We start from the raw sequence: 24,803 nt of genomic DNA on the forward strand, positions 1-24,803 counted from the left end.
GGATCTCACTGTAGATTTTTAAAAAAATTAAAAAAAAAGATTTTTATTCTATATTTTTGACTTCTTTTTTCGCGTAGAATCACCCGCTTTCCGCTTGTACCGCCAGTTACCAATGACCCTGTATATTCGATAAAGCGCCCTTATGATATTCAACACTGAATCATTGATCACGCACTTCTTTTGTTTTTAGGTTATCTTCTGCGCTCCTCAATATTATTACTATTAATAATATTTTCAATAAAACTAATAACTAATTATTGAACCTGGGCCCATAACCTGTTGTTATTTCTGTATTTAGAGGTGGGCTCATAATAGCTATTATTTTATTCTTTGGATAAATCTATCACACCGTTCTGAGCCGAAAAACCTTTATTGCACTTTCTTACATGCACTAGGGATAAAAACAAAAGAACATCTTAAACCTATCGATTAAATCTATCGATTGTATCTAGAACTATTTTCTAGTTACTATTTATTGTAACTAGCGCATCTGTACATGGATGGCGAGCGCGAACTCACGTTGTCATTTTCAACATATTTTTTACTATAGAAATGACAGAATTATAGGCCAACATCAAGTGACACTATTGTTTCTTTAATAAAAAATACTTGTTTAACAAACTATATCGAAACTAACAAACTATAATATGATTAATCTGAAATTTACTTCGCAATTACACTGATAATTTTTATGTTTATATTATACATATAGATACATAAAGAGAGGATTAAGAGAGATCTCCAGTATAATGAATAAATTAAATAAATTCTCATCTAAACATAGTTGCAGAGCTGGCGGAATGAAATTTGTAGAACTGTTACAGACCGAAGAAACGCTTACGTAAATGTATTTAATCCTTCGCGTGTAACTGAGAATGGAATATACGTAGAAGTAATCGCATCAATTTACCCTGATGTATCATGGCATTATTTGCTTGCATAATCGCGCGAATTAAATATATTTTCTCCCGGCAACTTTTTTTTAATTGGTTTATCTTTTAGTTTAAAAAACTCAAGGTCACCTCAATATTTAAAAAAATATAAGATATCGAAAAATCAAAATGTACTCCTGAAATACAGCAATTTTCACTTCAAACATTTTTTGATAAAGTCAATAGATTTAGTAAGTTAGTTATCCCAGGTGGCATTTTTTTTTACTGATTTACCCTATGTAAAGTAATGTATTTTAATTTCCCATGGCGTTTCAACGAATATAGAGCATTTCTAACTGGTCAGTACAATTTTTGCTTATCTGTAACGAGGACAATAATTATGCAACGTGAAAGAGGAAGATATTTGTCCACATACATCTCTGTCACTAGCGCGTTGAAATACCGATAATGATGACATCGTAATTCGCAGAATGGCGGTCGATGCGTTTGAATCAGACATCAGCGAACGAGAGTTGTATTTGAGAGTTAGGAAGCTGAAAACAGTGTCACTCGTTCCATCGAATGCAAATGTGGAGTAATTGGGAGATCAATTAAGTGCAATGAGGCTTCCATGAATAGGAGGTAAACGAGATCGTGCGTAATGTATATGTATTATTGAATTCATGTGGCAACCAAAATGATGTAAAACGTGATAAGTACGTGAAATTGTAATTAACAAGAGTTTCATGATTAAAAAATTATAATTAGTAATAAGAATTATAATTTAATTACAATAAAAATACATAATTTTACAAGTAATTTTCAAATGTTTAATATTATATCATTTTCTATCTTTTAGTCGTTATAATATATAATAGTTTCATTTCATAATATGAAGTAAAAATATATATAATAAATAAATGACACTTTTATTAAAAGTGACATTCTATGAATAGATTCACTTTCTTGGAATCATATACTATTTTGTAAGTAACAGAGATATATGTTAAATATAAAGTTCATTACGAGTAATAGATTGATTTACGCTAATAGTTTTTTGATTATGAAATTTTCGATTTACCTTCATAACTTCCTGAAATTACATCACTAAATGTACTGAATATCCTGGTTTTTTGTATTAAAAGATACCATAGAACATATACTACTTCGTGTTATATAACCTAGTAATAAAACTGAATACATTTTTACTCGTTACTTCATACTCCATTAAATTCTAACATAAAAGCGATAATATTTTTGTGTCGTGGAATCTTGGTGGAGTGCATTAAAATGTGGTTAACCGTCGTGGAAGATATGAGCGCTCCCGGGTTCGATTTTAGTTGGCCGCAGTCTGCCTTTTTCTTCCATTCTCATATTTTACTTCTACTTTGAAAAGAAAAATAAAGGTAAGTGAATTAAATCTCTGAAACCCAAAATCTACAAAAGAAGTACACTGAAGTAGAAATCATACAATTTCTCTTATAATGTATATTCCATGTAAATGATATTTTTTTACAAAGCAAATAATTTGAAATTAAATCAATGAAATTAAACAATATATGTAAATGAAGCAAATAAAAGCTTCATACCAATTTGTTAATTCACTGTACACATAATACCACTACTGATACTAAATATACATACTAAACAACATACTATAACAGTGCAACATACTAAAGGAATTAAGAACCATATATACTGTACGGTTAATATCGATTAATATTACTGCAAAAGTAGGTTTGTTCTAAATAGTATCCGTAGAGTATTACATCCGTATCGTATTATTTTAATGACTCATTGTTATAATTTCATATCAGTGTCAGAAGCTTATCATCTTCCACGTAATCTATTGAAGCGATTCAGAGTACATAGATAGCATTCAGCAATAGCGAATCGATAAGCTTTATGACGCAGACACAATCATCTATGTCCGTTTAGTTACTAACATTATATCTGTATAATCACCATTGAATAACTAATATTGCCCGTAATATCTAGTATCTAGTATGACTGTTGCATTAACGATTTGGTTACAACAATATTTGTTTAATTCCGATAAACCCTACAATTCCGGATGACCTAGATACAAGTACGAAAGCCCCGTAATTAACATATCAATTACAAGTGATACGTATAGAAATAGCGCATTCATGTTCTAGGAAATTATTACCTTGCGAATAGTTTAGGGTTATAATTTATATGTCGATAGAAAATTGTCTTACTTACCAACTATTATTGAAAGCACTATACTTTGCATATTCTATATATATTTTCATATTATGTGCATTCTTTGCGATTCTCCACTTTCAAATTTCCAAGTGCATAAAAATCCGCCGTCTAATGATTCCATTCATCAACAGATCGACTCAATAGTGAACTAATTCAATGTAGTTATTGTACAAGCCTATGTAATGAAAGCACGTTCTATAGTAGTCACCAATAGTTACAAAGTGGATGTTTATGCAATTTTATGTTTTTTATGAATATAATTAAAAAAATGGAATCAGAAAAAAAATTTGTTTCGTCTACTGTGTATTATGATCAGTGCTCTACTTTAAGTATTGTATACATTCCATAAAATAAATGAAATAAATAATACAAGTAAAATAAATAAAATAGGGAAGGAGAGAATAAATAATAAAGGAAGGAAGCTGGAGAAAAGCGTCGGTGTTTTGGCAAATTGGACAAAATAAATAAGCGCGAGTTAAGTCAAGTTGCGAGAGCGGTTTAAGGTACCTCAGTGAAAATCCGCATACGGGGAATGTCCAATGAATCAGGAATCCGGTAGTGATTTACAGCTATATGAGGATAGAGGCAATGCGGCCGATGCGCAGGTCTCGTGGGGCTAAGGGAAGACCATAAACCTTACAGTGTACTGGAAGTTTATGGACGTTATGCACAGATCTATCACGATCAGCGGATTTCCGCAGACGTTTAGAAGCGATCACTTGTTCAGTGTACCATTCCTTACTTTACAGCTGATGTATTCAGAGCCTTATGCTACGATAATAATCCTTTTCCTCATTTTTCTGAACACTCACTAAAATTTTGAGTAACGTCAAATACACGTAAATGGATGTATTGTGCGTAGGTAGATACAAAATGAAGTTTATTACCACGTGTGTTATACGAAAAATAAAAATAAATCACACTCCGTTTGAAGGATCTCGTTACGAATCAATTTCGCTAAAGCTTATATTGAAAATTAACGAGTGTTCCATGATTTATATACGCGTTATATCGTTTTAGAGCGTAGCTGTGGTTCTAAGAAATTATACAATATTGTTTTATAAATTGAACGAACTGAAAACTCACACTATCTGTTTCTACTTTGACATACTATGTCAAAACACGGCAAAAAGACGAAAATAATAAAAAAACTATTTAGTTGCTAACGCGCATTCCTTTTCGTACAAACGAAAATACAATAAAAATGAAACTGCAGAGGGGAAAGCAAAAGAAAATAAATATAGATCGAATATTTCAACACGCATGAACAATAAGCGGGACAGCGTGTACTAGCATCGAGCATTGTAGGAAATAAAAAAAGAGGGTCGACAGAGAAGAGGAATTTAACAAATGGGAAACGGAAAGGGAGTCTGAACTGTGTGGGATGTACTCGTCCACCAAAGAGGGGTACCGCATCGTCCCTTCCACATCGTTGCATTCGGCTGCAGGTGTAGCACCAGACACTTTAATTCTAGAGAGTGCATCATTTGCATCCTGGACGAGCGACCACGTCTCGAGAATCACCAGCCAGAATCAAATACGAATAAAAGTAAAGCATCGCTGCATAAACCAACGTAAAGGACGCTTGCCAACATTAAAGACAACTTATTCCGCCATCGTCGTGCTACCGAATGTTCGATTTTGTCAATCATCATTTTAGTTAGTATTATTATGTCAAATCTATCTATCGTCAGAAGGTTTGTTCGTTCGCGAATAAATAATATTGATTTCCATTAATTGAAATTCAATAAAAATGTAGATAAAGAATATACGTTCATATATATGTAGTATATTCATCAAAATACTTTTTTAAAGGAGAAACTGGTCAATAAATTTATCAGCTTCGTTACGGAGACACGTGTTTCAAAATATACTAAGTGCTTTAAAATATGCTTCTAATAATATCTTGTAATAGATATAGTTTCATATACACACACAATATACACATGTACATATGTAATTATCGTGTACAATTTCAGATTCGTTTTAAATTTGGCCAGTATAATCGTTGCAGTTATGTTTCGTTATAACACCAATAAAATATTAACATGTTTCATATAATACATAATATATTCATAAGATTCTATATTCCATATTCTATATTCTATGTTCCGATAATTATGCGAGCCTATAAATAGTTCTATAAGTTGTTACTATAAGTTTTCAAATACTTTAGCACATACTTTGAATGCCACGGTGAACTTCATTTTCATCATAGCATCGAGTAAATCGAATCCAAGATAATCGCATGATATAGCGAGTATGTATTATCACAATAAGATACGGTAACCGGACATAATAAAAAATAATAAAAAGAAACATGTATAGTAACAAAGCAGTGGAGAATTTTTCATAAATATTAATTTTCGCGGGGGAATCGGAAGAACGAACTGTGCCCGTCGTATATTGCCGTTGCTGTTCGTGATTTAATTAATTACCAGCAAAAAATGTTTTCACGTAGTACAGAAACTCATTAGCAGAGCAATTCGTGAAGGGGTGTGTATCCGCTTGAGTTTGCAAGCTCTCCAGAAAACAATAACTCTGATTTATTTCGCGGTAAAAATATCCGTTAGGGAGGTTGTGCCTACAACCAACGTTTCCATCCACAACCATTCGCAATTTACATTTTAATATTTGACTTGGCGACAATAAACTACGCTGAAATTTATTTCTTCAATTAACTGCATTAATCGACGTGGAAAACGTGATTTATATATTCTTGTTCTTCCGTATATGAAATAAAATGGCATAGAATCATCTTACACGAGCACCGATTTCATATCAAATTTTCATGATGTCCGAGAAATCGCCAAGATATGTTTCGTTATTACGATATTCATTTTATCGTTATATTATATTGTAACAAGTTTAAGTTACAGTTAACGAATATGTGCTAGTGGCGTTATAAAGTGTATACGATACAGTAACGAACTAATTTAAATTAAAAATATAGTTTGAAATAATTCTACCTTACATAATTGTACAACCTTGTAATTACTCACTAGAGAGAACTAAAACATCTGAATATACAATGATTGTCTTGATTGCGTATGAATTCGTGTTAAAATCAATGGGCAATTTAGGGAAACAGGATCACTAATTATTGACGGTATTAACTAAAGAGTGGTGCGAGGTTGCATGAATTATGCGTTCTCTTTGTAGCGCTGTAATTCGTAGTTCATTGATGTACATAGGTTAATTCCTTCAGTGCAAGGGATGCGCTTACATAGTTTTGTGTCGAAATTGTAACTCTATTCCTTCATCATTAGCGTAAGCTATTAGTTTGCTGTTTGTTAATTATTGAGTTTAATCATTGCCTTGTGAATTTCACAGAATCGAGAATTAATTGAACAATTTCACAAGAAATATCAACCATCGATTGCCCCATCATTCCGAGAAATACTGGTATATTTAGAATTAAACGAATGTATTTGGCATTTAGTAATATTACATAACGTTCTCGGAATTAATGTTAAATAATGCCATTTATCGTCCCTTTCAATCACTAATAAAAAAATTTAATTGAAATACAAACATAGGATACGAAATTGGCAAATTTCATTCAGAGCCACGATTGCCACGATAAATCAGTCGATTATATCGACGTTCGTCTAACTTTAGGAATCAGTTTCGAAATATATAGGACAAGCAGACTTTTGTTCATTATAGTTTTATAAAGAACTAAAATAAAGCCGCGAATAACTCGTTAAATCGGTCGTCGCTCAATCCAATGATATTCGTTTAATTTTATGGATCACATATCGTTAGAGAAGTAAATTTTTGTTCGTCATAGTACACGGAACTAATTCGAAACTATAAGTAACTTACTAAATCAGTCATCACTTCATCGAATGTTGATTCGTTTGATTTTGCAGATGGACGTCGGAAAATATCAAGAAGATTTATATGTCTGTCAAAGTATAGAAAACCAAGTTGAAACACACTAGTAATTCATCAAATCAGTCGTCATTCGATCGTACCGACGTTCGTTCAACTTTGCGAAATCAACATCGAGAAACACGACATCGAGATTTATAAAGAATTCTAACGGAGTGCAATTCGTTGGCTTATTTAATTATCGAAGTATATAAGTTGCTAGGCGTACGGTTGTTGGAATGAATATTCAGCAGTAGCTCGTATGTACGTACATAGTAGGAACACGCTCGATTCTGGCGCAGGTGTCTGTAACGGCGATTTCGCTGACTCGACTCGAAGCAAACTGCGCCCGGTGACTGTTCGTTCGAAACTTCCGTGATTTTTACACGCATATATATAAATTCTGACAAATGAACGCTTGCTCGGGCGCGATATCGCGTGCATTAATTTCGTGCGCGACATGTGCGCCAGTCGTGTGATATTTCGCCCGTTTGCTCGTCGAGGGTTAGCATTAAAAAGGATCAAGGGACGTTGATCGATGCACGCCCATTATCGACGTTTACTGCACTTCCGCAACGAAAACCGAGGGCACGCCGCCTCTGCCTCTATCTGCCGAACGTCAATAATGGAACAGTCGCTTGTTGCCCTTAAAAAAAAAAAAAAGAAAAAAGCAGAGAAAAACTATATATTTTGCAGAGAGCAGTCTATTGTGCTAACCTGTATCAATCTGTTCTCTCTAACTGTCGTGTTTAGATATACAAAACCGTTATTGTGAAATACTTCGACCGTTAATATTGGAATCGAACAATAAATAACGCGGAATTAAAACGATTACAATAATAGAATTAATGAAAGTTGATTATCATCGGTTGTATAATATTTACACCGTGTTTTCCAATAATATTTTATATCGATAATGGAAAATGCGAATTGCTGATCGTTCTGTTATTTTTCAGGTCACGATTTTATGTATTATTATGTAGAAATACATTAATAATATTGACTCATTCGCATTTGATGTAATACGCAATACGTAATTTAGTAAATTGTTAATTAATTAAACGATGAAGGTATATCTGTCGGTTATGCAAGAAAATATTGCGTTTGATCGTTAGTTTGCCATTAATTCATATATTTTACTAATATTCGTGCATCGTTAATATAAATGAAGCGAACTGTCCATATACTTATGAACCAACGGTGTATATGTGAAATTATAGATCTGCGTAACGATACCTCTCATCTTTATTATTTCAACGCTTCAATTTCGATCTTTTTACATGGTAGATGGCAAGATTTTCTAGGTCGACCACTCTGCTTCATCCTGTAACTCGTTTTTCTCTTTTTACGAGACTACGTCTACTGTTACGTATCGTATGCATATATTTTACACCTTGTCATAAAATATCATGCACCCCGTCGAGTTCTTCCCTAGCAGAGCCCATGGATTTTAGCGTTATGAGGGTCCTAGGCCGACCGCGATCTCTACCAGTCAGCTATAAACCGGCGAAAGATACCATCAAGATATGAAACGCATGTCCGCGCGTAAAAGCTCTGACACTACCTAATAACTAGGTCTTGGTATACGTTTATACGTTCGATCACTATTATCGATTTAGCAAATTTTATCAATAATTTCGCAAAAGCATATTTTATTAATTTTTTCTGTATTTCTTGCACTATATGTAAATATGATGTATGATTAGACACGTGTTATCACACAATATCGATGAGTTCTTGTATTATCCAAATCTTCTGTTGATGACACTTTCTTTCCATATGTCAGAAATATCATAAACATCATCAATTTGTTAAATTTTATGAATCTTCATCACATAATTTCATGAATCTTTCTATCGCTGTTTGTGAGTTTCTGTAATTCTTGTAACAAGTTGCTTTCTAAGTAAGTGATTAACAAGTTCACATTGGTCATGACGTTGAGTTTGATCAGTATGAACGAAGCTTTATGTTATCTATATGAATGTTTAACTTGTATATGATTTAAATTAGTATAATATAATAATTGTAGTAATAGTATAATATAATAGCACAATAATAATATTAATATAATTATAATAGTACAATAATAATTTTAATTATATATTATTGAATATCATTTTTAATACACTTGTATAACTTTAAATAATTTGTAACCATTACAATGAACTTGGACCAGCTTGGATAAGCTTAAAATCACAAGAATCACGTGCTCGAATTCAAGCAATTTGACTAGTATGAGACACAATATGACGAGACGTACAAATTGTACGTGTAATTATACATTTATACATATGATCAGAAGGACATTCTATAGTTACCTAGACCTATTTCCGTAAGATGTATGTTAAACTTCGATAGTGTATCTGAATACAGCGTAAAACGATGTAGCACGTCAAGATGTCTATCAGTGTAACGTACCAGAGATGATAGGTCGACGATTAATAATTCCATTCGATAATTTTGACAGGCCAGACGATATATCGTTTATTAGATTGACGATGGAAGGCTGCATGCTATTCTTGCGTAAATCATTGAAGAGAGAATCAAACGCAGCATTTATCACGCGATACTTCGAATAAGTTTACGTATAACGTAGAATATTTACATGCAACGAGAGCATTTTCATCTATTTCAAATAATATTACGTCGTATGTACATACTAAAGACGTACTTGAATATTCATTATACCGCTTATATAATGTACACGGTAATTACACAGGTATAACAACTTGCGTGTAATAATAGGATATGATTCCATAATATAATTAGAAATCAGTGAAAGGGCCATTTAATTAAGTTTAAGGACTAATTAACACAGTTTTATATTGTAGATAATACGTGGTACATACATATGTATGTAATAATATGCATGTTAGATATATACATGCATAGATTACAGAAATACAAGAATATACTAAAAACACATACAGCTAGACAGAGAAATATTCATAATCCGCAATTCTAAGCAGAAGAAGTTACGGAAATTATTATACAATTCTTTTAATGAAATTAATTAATTAAGTTAAATTAATTAAGGTCAAAATAGTAGACCTTTCTTAATTTCATATTTTATGGACAAAAATGCATTGTTTATAATGTTCAATTAAATGAAAATATTGTTTAATAAATTCAATTTCACATTCTTCAAACAAAAGATAAAATACATCGGAATTATGAAAGTCTAAAATCCCGGATTATTATCGACTATTTATTTTTCATCAGCGTAATGTTTTAATAAGAGCAAATGCCAAATGTATTTAAATCCATTCATATGAACTGGTAGAGAAAATACATATCGTTTGTAAACGCTGTGTCTTGCAAAACGCATCCATTCAATCATCGGTCTGTTTCAACGTTGAATGTAATTTTAATATTGTTACGTCTTTTCAATAAAGTCGAAGACATGCTTCACATTTCATTTTCGTAGTGTCAAATTTTTATAGTCATTTTACAATACTGAGAAATTAATTAGTAAACGATAGAATAAATACAATGCCAATACTTTCCGTAGCCACTGTATCTTCAAATATTTCGTATTTTAATTTTTATTTCCGTGAGACTGACACGCTCGATATTCGCGCTCAATTTGATTCTTATGCATTGTATCTTTCTTTCTTCATGCCCTGTCGAACGTTCTCCGTGCTGGCTGAATGGTAAATCCCCGGCAGGCCGCGCCTCCATTTGTCTAGAAAATCCATCCTCAAAAACATGCAGTCCTGCACATCACTTTTTCGCATACCGACTTATGCGAATTCACCTTTGCCGAGAAGAACGTGCCTTCCCTAGTATCACTCCATCGTGAAAAATTGACTCTTCCACCTTCTTGTCAGAATGTATTTTCCTTATATCGTTCTCGTATGCGAAAGAAGAAAGGATTACTATGATCAATAGAGGCTATCAACATTCTTGATTTTCGCGATGTAACGCCATTCTCTTGGAAATTTGAGTTGAAATGGTAAATGGCATAGACGTTTCAAGTGAACATTTCCAATAAAACGAAAAACGTATTTCTGTTAATTTTCTTGCTATGAACTTTTGGTGTTTACTATTTTATAGATTTAAAGGGAGAATAAATAATAACGCGGGAATAAATAAAAAGTGAACAATTAATTGAATTTATTCATCTTCAGGCTTGGTGCTTATATCGTTTATCGTTTCGATTCCTCGATTCCAGAACACAATCCGGATATTTTAAACGCGACGTTTGATAATGTGGTCACACGTTTACATGATCGTTAAGTTCCGGGCATGTCACCTCATCATTATCGTGACGATTACAGCGTAGATCGTTACAAGGTAAAGTTATTCCCTAACCACCGCATACAGCCACGAGGTTCGAGGTTTCGCGTTATATGGTTAAACTCTGTCGCACAGATACTCATTCACAGTCATCAGTGGGATTCACAGAGCTGTCTGTAGTGGTGTAACAACCGCATTAATTATACGATAATTAATCTGAATTTAATACAGTGGCTCGATTTATAATAATAATAATAATTTACAATTTATAATGAAAATGAAAATAACTAGGGAATATCATGTTTCATGCATCATATTCAGAATAGTTTTAGTATGAAAAGTGTGTTAAGTACTTTTTTACCAGTCAAGTTTTAGTCTACGTGACTTTTTTCCTTCATCTTGACTTACTTCTCAACTTCTTATGCTTCGTTTTATAATAAAATTGAAGGAGCAAGTAGAAGGGCTAAATGCTAAATTACCGTTATTAAGAAACAATAGTGCCTTTTACGCTTAAATATAACTCGACTGTCTTTTTTAACCATCCTTTTCAAACAATTGTCAGCCCAAATATATCCAACATAAATCTTTCTATGATATTTTCTAAAATAATTCTATCTTTCCTTTTTCTATTTTGAATCTAAATTAAATGTCCTAATTGAACTTTTGTAACGACACGTTTTTAATATTTAAAAATTATTAATTATTTTTATTTTTAAGAATAGGAGATCCATAAATTAAAGAATTGTTACGTTTAAAAAATTGACAATTCAACTGATAAGTTAAATTGTCTCCACTGGTTAGTAGATTGATATTTCAATGTATTAATAGAAAGGAGATGAGAACGATCAATTTACATTACAAATGTTTCCATTCATATTGTATTAGAAACATTACTCTTGCTTTCGTAACTCGTGACACCTTGCCGTGCTTTCTAGGACACGTTTGCCTCAATGCGGTGAAAGTACATACATTGCAAAAGTCAAGTTGAATAGCATGAGAATCACGTGCACTGGCATGTACGCTATGTGATCGGCCATTATATGAGTCTCGTCTACTTCTATCTTCGGCTAAAGGAGTACATAATGACGTCCTCAAAGCGGTATTATGCGTCGCACTGTATTTGCACTACGAATGAAACAGAATTTTCCCCATTTTCAAAAATCATTTGTATTTTTCCTGATATAAGATACAGTACTGGTGCAGCGAAAATGGATATGATTAGTATGTTAATAAATGCTATATTGTGTTATCGATCTCATACTGATCTACATATGACACTTTGATTCGATTTTTATGAATGTCTTGCGTAGGTTAGCTTGCGAATGTGGTGGTCAAAGCGACGATTATGAAAAAGCAATGAATAAAGCAATACGAGAATTCACAAAGTGAGTTCGATGACATTTATACAAGGCTTTATTTAATATTTCAATTTCATTGCACAACTGAATGGTTTGCTTGTTTCTGTCAATACTCCTGCAATATAACGTTGTAAATACACGTATGTGGGTATAATTCCCTACAAAATTTTATATTAAAGAAATGAAGGTTTGATAATTGAATAGCAATTAAATATAATTTCGGCAAACGTGTTCAAGTGCTGTTATACTGCATGAAATTTATCGAATTTTTCTTTATTATCAGGAAATTGTATTCTTGATCATTAAAATCATCAAGATCACTTTCAATATTTCTGAGATCTCATTCAATTGTTCCACGTACGTAAAGTCATTTTTCACATTATTATAATTATTCTAAATTTCGAGATACAGAGAAACTTGAATTGTACTTGCCTGTACATTAAATTTAACTTGTAATGTATTTAACGATTTTAACATTTGGACTTCTATACAAGTACTGTGTACATTTAATCATTAAAATTGTTACATAATTAATATTAACATATTTTATTTTACAAATAAAATCTTGTTCTGTTTCTGAAAGTAAATGAACCTAATGACGAATATATATATATATATATACAGGGTGGTTGGTAATTGGTGGTACAAACGGAAAGGGGGTGATTCTACGCGAAAAAAAGAAGTCGAAAATATAGAATAAAAATTTTTCGTTTGAGGCTTTGTTTTCGAGAAAATCGACTTTGAATTTTCGCTCGGTACGCGTGCGGTTGTAACAGATCTCACTGTAGATCGTTGTCTCGATGGAAAAATAAAAAAAAAATTTAAAAAAATTTTTATTCTATATTTTCGACTTCTTTTTTCGCGTAGAATCACCCCCTTTCCGCTTGTACCACCAGTTACTAACCACCCTGTATATATATACTATGTCTGAAACAAACTTAAAAAATATTTATCAAGTTTCAAGTCCTTTATCCGCGTGAAAATTTACTACAGAGATTTTTGTTAAATTGAAAGCGAATGCATGCAATGTTTCAATAAAATGCAATCTGATTTGCTGCGCTTTTAACTGGCCAATTTCAAAGCACGTTTATACGCACCAGATGGAATAAACGACTGCGTACGAGAGCAAGGAATTAATCAAAAACAGTTGGAAATGAGCCGGATTAATTATTGCAATTACGATAATTAACGGGATTCGACTCTCATCATGCACGATTGTAATACTAAATGACATTGTTAATGGGTTTTAATAGAAAATAAAAATAATTTATTTGCAAATGGAATACGTATTACATGTATTTTACAATAGATTGGAAACCTTTCCAATAATTATATTGATTAAATGGGCAAATATTCTTTTCAATTAACTACATTGATGGATCTATCTCTATCGATTATTATAATATGAACCTTAAGTTAAGTGGAAAAGTTAATATCAGTTAAATACATTATCTTAACGGAAACCAGGGGACCGATCAACTCGTGGTGTCGATTATTATAATCGTAACGGGAATTTACGACTCCAGTTGACGTGTTTCCTCGCGATTGCGTCTCCCTGCGATTGGTCGAAAATACATGACCTTTGATTCATAGGAAGGCCAAATTTATTTTTTAATACCTTAGTTAATTTAGTGCTCAACGTTATATAAAAACTGTTTAACTGTATATAGCAAAAAGAAGCATTGGATAAGCACATTCATATCAGAAAGCATATAACATAATTTGCAATTAATTAATTCCTTACGATATTTAAAAAAAGCTGTGTATCTATACAGTTGGAGAACTACAAACTTGCATAACTTTACTGTCTTTAAAAATATCTTAATATCTGAAAGGACGTCCACGAGACAAAGCGATCACCAAAGTTCATTACGAAGTTTAACAGGAGTTAAAGTATTGCTTAAAAAAGCAATATGAAAGTTTCGTTCATTACTGACGTGAAAGGCGTTGAAGCCGGTTTCAAGGGTTAGAAGAGAGTTATGAGTAGTTGGAAAAGCAGTGCAATTTCTACCAAGTCCAGTTCTATTCTCAACTAGGAAGAATTCTATTTTAAACAGATACATTATTTTATATACATATCCATTATCAGGTACGCAACGATCGACGACTATTAATATCCTTCTATCGTTCTTACGATATAAGACTCAGAAATTAAAAGTTTAAAAACAATTTTAAAGATTTCATAACTTCAGAAGTTCTTTATATTTTTTAATACAACATCACTCGACATATTATTCTATTGTTCGGTCACTTTGTCATTTTCTGCGATATGATAGAAAGCACTAGATCTTTATGTTTAGCTATCCGTCACGCTGTTCGGGCTGACCACTCGTTGACTATAACTACTTTCCTATATCGACTCCTTTAAATCTATAGATATATTATATCTAATGTTTGTAATACATATAATTTGTAATATATAATACGCGTGTAATATATACACGCACGTATAATTAAAATTCGATTAAATTTTTAATTAAACGTACACATAATCTGCTCTAAGACACCGTAATCTCTTTACTCAGGAATTCTATCGTTCTATGGTCAATCTGATCTTGTTAATCATGTCATTATTAATGTAAATAATCCTAGAGAGATGACGATTTATTAAACTGTCGTGCCATCCTTAAACATTGTCTTTCACAGGTAATTCCATTTTATGTACATTATACTAGGTTGAGCAATTAGCTGGTTTACATTCCATCGAAAGATTACATCAACTGTTATTAGTTTCATATAATATCCATATATAATTAAGGAGTAATTTACTTGTCTCATTTCTTTCCATGAATATTGCATCTTCCATAAAAAAATTAAAAAATTCGTACCTTTAAATTCTTGAAACAATTTTTATAAGATTCTTCGAAATATGTATTACTGAAAGCTGAACAAACGTATCACTCAATCCTACAATACATAGATTAAATAAAAGGGTACTATGCTACGGATGTTCACGCAAACGTACAGTATTATAAAACACAACTAAGGAAATAGAACATAAGCAGAGATGTGTTTCACTCTCTAAATATTATAACGTATATCATTCTTTGGATATTTCATATATTCTGTATATTATACGCGTTCTGTGAATTTGTGCAATTTTAATATTACCCATAAACGCATAAACATCTGCAGTCCGATTTATGGCGAATGTATAAAAAGGGTTCGTCGGCTTTTCTATAAAATAATTATGCCATTTGGAAATATGTGGCTATAAATAATCAAGTTGTTATCATACCGCAGCAAAAATCCGTACTGTGCCACGAAGAAAAAAGCAATGCCGAAATAACGCCGCGAGTTACGATGCATGATATAATGCATTAGCCGTTCTGAACAGTGGCAAACATATGCGATGTAATTAACAGTACCGATAAGCACATATGAATATTATGGTTAATTTACGATCACGGAGTACAGCCGTTGAATTTACGAGATGCCGCTCGGGGGCATTTCCACCCAAACCGTACGGCTGCAGAGCGTTACCATTGCGCCAGGGCAAACATTGACCAAAACGAAAGCTAGGAGAGAGCACAAGTGGGCGACGCGACGTGGGGTTAGGGACCGTGTAACCTGGCGAGGAACGAGAGCTACGATGGTCAATGTACAATTTACACGCGCGAATGTAAACGGCCAATTAGAACGATCCTTTGATGCTTGAGACGAGTCGAAATCGCATGCCTGTGTTTCCATCGTGAAGGCCTAGCACGGCTTTGAAAAGAACGCCATCAACGTTAATATTTTACAAACGGCTAACGACAGTGACCCCAGACTGCGTCCCAGTCTCTGTTGATATTTGGCGTGCCTACGTAATACCCTGAAAACTTGATAGGAAACTGCGAAGTTCCTTCAATTACCCCACCTCATCTATCACTTTATCTCTATTTCCTATGAGTTTTAAGATAGATGCATCGGAATTGTCCAAATTGTGCGTGTAAGTTTGGATTTCTGTAATCTTTGATCGAAATAACTTTTAATCAATCGGAAATTTTGAAGGAAAATGTGAAATCAATTTGAAGTAGATGTGACATTAAGAAGATTAAAATGACGCGAAAGTATGAGCTACGTCTAATTACCACAATCTGTGTTCCGATCTCTCTCTCTCTCTTTCTCCTGGGAATTCCAGTTTCGAGATACATAGGCGCATCGGAATTATCGAAATGCAAACGTAAATTTAGATCGGTATAGTCTTAAATTGATTGGAAATTCTGAAATAAAATGATTAAGAATGACATCGAATAAATGTCACTTATAAAAGATTGAGATAAATGATAACTTAAAGTAACGTATTGAATTAAAATAGACGTTGAAATAAAAACGACTGAATAATCTGAAACAAATGTAATTTCTAAATGCGAATAATCGTTTTTGTTTTAATATATACGGGAACAAATTTTCAAGTTATTTTTCAAAATTGGATTATACTTTTATGCTATACTTTTATACTTATACTAAGCTATACTTCTATGTGCAAAATATATGTTACGATATATAATACAATATGTTCTAGATCTTCTAAAGATCCCAGTTTACATCTTATGTATGGAAATGAAAAATTACACGTCGTTACCTTCACGGTGGCCGCGAGAATCGAAGATTACGCGACCCCTTTATTTCCTTGCAAAATTTCATTACGTGTAATTTACGCCAAAGACTATACATCGTCCGGGCTGATATTAGCGTGAAAGTTGGTGAATACCAAGGGTGCACGCCACACTTCTCTTGCATCTCAAGCAGGAGTTAAGCGCTTCTCCGTAGTAGGCATTACTTTTAAAGTGGAAAATAATAAATTGGTATACCGCTCTTAATGCGGTACTCTAACTGCACACAGTTTATTCTTGTTCGCGCGATATTAATGTACGATCGCATAATGAACAAAAATAATTCACGGTAGGAACAAAGGTTTGAAGAAAGAATAATAATAGTGTGCTGGTAATAACGATTCATAAATTATGGTTGTGTTCTAACAGTAGATTTACCCGCTCAAAATTGATGTAATAGTTGATTTCGTTTAAATCTGGAGTACACGACAAAAGAGTATAGAAAATTAGAAAATTGGAGGGGCCAGAGTAGGAGAGAGAGCGAATGAGGGAGGAAAAGGTAGGATTGCAGACTGGGTGAGAAAATTGGGAAAAAAGAAAAGGGAAAGAGTGAAGAGAAAGACGCTATCTAGCCAAGTAGGTAAAGATTTATGCAATAGATAATAGACATATATAATAGTTAAGAGTTAGATGGCAGTCGGTAGACAAGGAATAGTAAAATAAAATGAGGTCGTGTGTGTGAAAGGATGGATAAGTATGGAGATGGTTAAGAACAAAACGTGCATGACGATAGAGAGATTATTTTTATTGTAAACCGAGTTTCTTTTATGGTCGTGAGGCTAATATAAAATATACTACTACTACTACTAATAATAATAATAATAATAATTGATTTCATTTTAGTTCTATCGACGAACGTTGTGAAGAAGGGGAGAAAATTTCCTGTCACGAATCTGATGCAAGTAGAAACATTTAGGACATAATATCAAATAAGTATTTTAAGATGTTGCGGTTGAAGATAACAGCGACGTGACAGCGACGTGACAGCGTCGAAATTTCGAGAATACCTCCCAAGGAGAGACAGTTTATGACAGCTTTGTTTCGCGAGTCGGTGACGGCTAATGGTACAAACCATTAGCTGATGTATTGGCCGACGATAGAATCACGGGAATTTAATCGGATGTCAACCGGATGACATTGTTTCGTATATGGAAATAGACGTAATTCAGATAAACGAAAATTTGACAATGTTAGAGAAAATGAACGAGATAATATTCTAGGAGCTAATTATACACTTTCAGTTTCGTCTAATTCTTTGATCCTATCGTATAAGTTGCCATTTTAAAAACTATCAATTATTTCTGATCACTTGGGATAACTTTCATGAGACACATTTCTTAATTATTATGATGCACTTCAAGTATCATTTAGATTTAATAAATCGAAGTGTTTTATAAGTTCGCAATAGTTAAACTTGAACATTAAGCATAAAGCTCCTTTCACATTCGTTTTTATAATTAATAACCACCGTTTTCTATCGTCGGTACCAATTTACAAAATATGAAGGCCCACTCACAGTTGCCTATACACACATCGATACTTATTAAATATATGTATCTGTTCTGATCAGATACAAACATTTGGCGTAGATCCATTCCAATGAAGGAAACCTTTCCCAAATATCGCCGACGGTCATGAGTGGATGGCAAATTGAATAAGAGTATGTCAGTTGTGAAACGACCCTACACATGCAGACAGTACGGTTCATCTGGCGCGTGCCCAAGTTTTTCGTCGTCGACGGAAATTTTAACGCTTTCTATTCGATTGGACACCATAGCCGATCTCCCGAGAGAGTACGTCAAATGGTTGAATTCAGTCGATATCGATAGATCCGGCTTAATCGGTTAATTCTGTCCTCTCTTCTCCCCTCTTTCCTTCCTTTTTTTCTATCTTTTTTTTTTTTACTCGCTGCGATACGAGCGACACGGGATTAATTATCGGTAACGAGAAAACACGATTAATTACCGACGACAGTTTCTGGGCAGCTAGAATGAAAATTCGGCCTCGTCGTAATTCACGGGGAATTGGCTGCATTTTCTCAATTAACTTGCAACGCATTTATATGTATCGGTGAAAGTATGTTCTTGCCAATGTTTTAACAAAATTCAGGAACACTGCTTGGTGAAATTTTGCGCGAAAATATTTCGACTGTTATAATGAACTAACAATATGTTGCGTAGAAATGTTAAATAATAAATGAAGATAATTAAAAATACAAAATATAAATAAAAATACTATAAAATATTAAGCATTAAAAAATACTACATATACGTGGTTTTCTTAGAGAAAATGACATTTTCTATATTCTATAGTACGAAACTTTATTTTTGTTATCCACATTTAGGACATCTGATGGCAAATGTTTGATAATGACATATGTGAATTTAAAGTCTTTTCTATTAACGAGAGGTGTGGAATATATGTGTTTGAAGTGCTGTCGAAAAAGGTTACTTTTAATGAGAGAGTAAGCTTAAAGGCGTACATCGTTTGTTGGTCGTGTTAGCTACGTGCTGTTGAAAGTAACATGAAAGAAACTAGCGCGTACTTGAAATTAAATGAATAGGTATTTCTATGCTGGATGTATATCCTTAAAAGGATACGAACATAACAAAATAGAAACTGTGCGTTTCAAAGTACGCGTTTACTTTTTAGTTTCTTATATCGCGCATCAATAAATGTTATTATACTTGTTGTAAGATTCTTCGCTGTATCGTTGTGTACGACGTTGAACAGTTTTATGTTAACGAATGATTTACAATCCCTAATTTGTCAAAGTGATACTAGCATAAATCAATAACAACCCCACACTTAACATATTAGAAAAACATGCATTAAATTAGTTGAAGATTTTTAATTCGGTGGACCAAAGACATTCACTTTTCGGAAAATTGCTTATTTTTAAATTTATTAAAAAATTTCGACCGTTCAATTTGTCCTATAGAAATTGTATAATTCTAAACCGGAAAAAAATTGTAGAAAATATTTTGTACAATATAACATGGGTAACGAGTTATAAATAGGCGGAAATTAATCATTTTAGTATGTATAAGGTTGACACTTCATATTGTATAAGCATTGTTTATGCAAGCTATGGATTTACATATATTTTATATGTATAAATGCACACGCATGAAAAGATCTCATTTCACGCGGACTACCATGAATCTTGCACGAAAAATATAAGCAGTAGCTAAATACGCTTGCGTGACTACATAATTTTACTTTGTATTCGTATAGAAACATTAAGTTACTTGTGTCTAAGAATAAATGGTTTAAAAGATATTTTGACCCTAATTTCGTAAAACATAGGAGAAACGAGGTGAATGTAATATATCATAAATATAAAAGTACAAAAGTTACATTTCTTCTTGCTTACTTACTAGTTTCGCTATTTATTACTTCTTTCACATGTTGAATTTTGCAATATTCAAGATAGAATATCTTTCAAACTAATTGTTTTCGAGCACAAGTAACTTGATACGTTTAAGTTTGTTTAATGAAATGCCCGTCTCTCGAAGTTACATCTTGCTTTTAACACTAAAACTACCACACCAGTCAAATCGACTGGTTTTATAATTTTATTTTAAAATTCCTACTTCATGTCATATTTTCTTTCCGCAATGATAACTAAAGGAATATGAATTTTATTTTGTTTTTTATATATTCAAACTCAAAATAATATCGACTCTACTTATACCAATATCAGTCACAATGACTGGTACTTGTCAAAGTGTAAAAGGGTGCTGCAATCTGTTTATCAAACCCCAATTAACCAGTTTCCTAGTTTTGTATGTTTTTTAAATTTTTACTGCGTATCATTCAATATGATGATATCAGTTATCAGGAAAATTCCAGATCGATCGCTAGAGCGCTAGATGTTAATACTAGAAATACCACACCAGTCAAAATGACCGGTTCTACAATTTTATAAATGTGTCAATTTTCGTTTAGGGATCATGGTCCCACATGGATTAATAATACCAAAAATGTACTACATTACATTGTATTCCTTCTGTAAGAAAGTAATAAATCGATAAATATAAAAATATTCTATTATTACATATTTTTTAAAGACCAGTCAAAATGACTGGTTTTGGTAGAAATAGTTTCGTGTTAACTATCGGTAGTTCTAATGTTAATAAGTTGAGAGTAAACTATTAGCAGTCTTTTGAATGTGACATATTGTGCACGAAACTATATTGTATGTCGCGTTGCTACTTTATACGTATAATCTTACTGTTCATATTATATAGAAATTAAGCTGTAAGCTATATTAAACTATAAGTAAGTGATAAAGTTTGGCTGGAAAATCTTGGAACAGGTTGAAGATACATTTTAATATATTAATTGCATCAGTAGGAATGAAACAGATAATGCAACCCTCGATCTAGATATCCATTCAGATACAGTTAAGATATTGTGAATACATGTCCAAGACTAGAGAAACTAGGCTGAATACACGATAGGAACTTACGGAATACTACTCGGAAAGTTATGCTCCGTGCCACGGTGGCATTTAACAACTGCAGAACTTCCGGTCCGGAAGTTAAAAGTTACTTCGTTGCGACTCCTAGCGACGCAAAGCGCGTCTCACCCAGAACACGTCCTGTTCACGACATACCCACAACTTTATTTAAGAATTTGCGTCAACAACTTTGGATGTGAGAATATTATTTTATCTTTCACTTTATTGTCCCATTAAAATCTCCTTCATTTCATTTTTGCAATGACGATAAATATATCATTATATAATTAATATTAATAAATAATAATTTCATAGAGAGATTTGTTACTTATATGCACAAAATAGCGTTAGTTTCAATATAAATAACTTGCACGAGCATAATTTATGTGGATAAACGGCATTCATTGTAATTCGTTTTATATTTAAAAAATATTGAGGACTATGTGAGAAAGACTACATATTTGGTAGTTGAAGGAAACATCCTGTTATATAAATCCACTAAATCATATAATTACGTGTGTGATAAATAATGATTTTAAAATACCCAGAAAGATGACAGAGATACACATTTAATTCCAAACAATTTTTAATAATATAAGAGTAGATTTCTTTGTTATATCTTAATATATTTTCTTCTGTGGTCTTCGATCGTAAAGTTCTATTAAAAATTATACAACTGAATAAGTTTCTCAGATAGTCATTTGTGCATCAAAAGCTCTGAAACTCTTAAGGAATACCTTCCTTCATAACTTCTTTTAAAAGTATATTTTCTTCCTTCTTTTTCGTTATTATATCAAAGACTGATAATATTTCATAATATGCTACAAGCTTAATTGTTTAAAAGATTACTAAGTCTTAATTTCAGTTTCTAACTATAACATAAAGTAAACAATTTCCTGATATCCTTGTTTCAAGTGTATCAAGTATCAGCAAGTTATGGATGGTGTGTAGCAAGTATACATCAAGCTTCGTTCAGCCGATCGATACTAATATAAACGTGTGGTGGTGAAGGTTCTACGTGAAGTATCGTGTGATGCATAAATCACTTTCGTTCGAGACACCTCCCGTTTCTCTTGCCCATCGTATAGTACTTTATATAAGATCTTGGCTGCAACGTCTTTGCATTAGTGTAAAAAGAAATACGAAGCTTGGTGCTACATACGGTTTCGATGCTAAAGTATCAGCGTCACACACCCGTGTTCTAGCGATATCAGCGTCTACTTTTACCAGAAGCAAATAAGACGACAAATTGCCAACAGAAATTGCAGTCACTGACAATTTTGTCTATGTTTTGTATTGATATAATGTAACGACAAATGGATGTAGCTTTGAAATTTAAGAACGTTTTCTACGTATCGAATTTATAGTATAATACTGCAATTTCTAATAAGTTTGAGACAGAAGCTGAAAGAATATTGAATGTAATAAATGAACTCTGCGATATTACATCTGGATACATAAAAGTTTATATATTTATATATTAACTACGGAAATAAATACAAATAAAATTTAGATGAATAAACGGTTCCAATAAGTTCCAACCTTAAGATCCGTTGAATTACTCACGAAGAGCTATTACCTCTTACAAATAGCTAAAAGAAAGAAAATATACTAGCTTTTAATATCTCTTAATATCTTTTAATAATATTCCAAGATCAGTATAGCCTTCATTATATGGTAACAGTTTTTTAACGCTTGTGCATTGTATGCTTAGCTGCATATCTAATATGTGTTAATTATATGTATAATTAATTACATGCAAACTCACCTGTAGACGCTTTCATCGTACGATAGCAAGATCCGAACCGGCTGACTGATACTCCGCTTTTTCACTTCATGTGCTGGTTCTATGTGAACGCCATGAACAACCTATAAAACAAAAACAACGACGATTAAATCAAATACCATTTTGCAACCAACAATAGCGACTTAAATTAACAGTTTGTACATTTTTCTATATGAACCTAAAGGGAGGAAAAATTGTCATCAAAGAGTCAATCATATTAATCTATCAGTTTAGAAAGATTTAAGATATCTCTATTCGACTTAAACAATGTTTTAATGCATAAGTAATTTTAGAAGACATTATGTGACAATTCCATTCCAAGAGTATTTGAATTGTAAAACAGACATAATTCTTATAAATATAGTATATAATGAAAAGAATTGATCGTTGGAGAAGCACATTGATTCATATGAAAATTACTTTGATTCAGTACACGATATTTCCAAGAAACTAAGTGTGATTGAAATTAAGAAGCATTTTGTATTCATCAATCCAATATAATGTTCCACGTATCTTTTCCTGGAAGAATAAAAGCAATTTTATTGCTATTGCGCAACTTGCAGCTTACGTTGTAGAAATAAAAATCTGATTCTGTAGAAGGGATATATTCTCATATCTTGAATCAGCATAAAAAGCAAGAGAAAGTAAGAGAGAGAGAGAGAGATACATATATATATGTATATATATCGATCGAGAAAACAAAAGGATAAACGACCGAAAGTTTGAAAGTTTCAAATTCACTCATAGCCCGAAGGTTCTGAATTCTGGGCAAAAGAGTTTCCAAGCTTGACTGAACAACCCTTCCAGACTCTTCGAAACTTCTCAACATTTAGAACAATCTGGATTTTATAAGGACAAATATCACAGAATCCTACAAAAATAATTTCTCTCTTTAATTTAATTCATTTCAACGTCATTTAGCATATAGATGCTAGAACATAAGATTACATATAAATTTTTTATACAAGAAATATTATGTAATAAAGAAAATACACATATAATAGAATAATTAGCTACTCGAGAATTTCCGCTTGAAATAAGTCGTTCAATTCTAAGTAATTTTTTCAACTTTATTGTTTAACTGCATCTGCGAATATACATGTGATTCAAATCAGTACACTTATGTAACTTAAATATCCAGATTAAATATCAAATAATTAAAAGGAAATTTCATTATTTCACACGACATTATGAATATGAGGTGTTGTAGTATTGTACTGTGTATACACAGTGTGTCATTTTAATCGACCCAATATTGCAAATATCTGCTAAACAATCTGTTATTCGAAAAAGTGTTTCAAATAAAACTTGTTTTGTTTCAGCGACGTCTTATAATGACCAGTTTTGTCTAGGTAGAGGCGTTTTCGAGATTTCAAGATG

General features: G+C 32.5%; 1 protein-coding gene across 1 annotated transcript in view; it reads right to left on the reverse strand.

The window, feature by feature from the left end:
* Positions 1–24,803, reverse strand: part of Invadolysin (leishmanolysin-like peptidase, invadolysin) — a 215,485-nt gene that overhangs the window by 48,368 nt on the left and 142,314 nt on the right. Inside the window, exon 3 of the mRNA XM_033338682.2 lies at positions 23,406–23,506. Within this exon, the coding sequence (XP_033194573.1) occupies positions 23,406–23,506 (101 nt within the window). The remainder of the gene's footprint in view (positions 1–23,405; positions 23,507–24,803) is intronic.

The sequence above is a fragment of the Bombus vancouverensis genome, chromosome 7, assembly GCF_051014615.1.
Source record: "Bombus vancouverensis nearcticus chromosome 7, iyBomVanc1_principal, whole genome shotgun sequence".
Taxonomy (NCBI): Eukaryota; Metazoa; Arthropoda; class Insecta; order Hymenoptera; family Apidae; genus Bombus; species Bombus vancouverensis.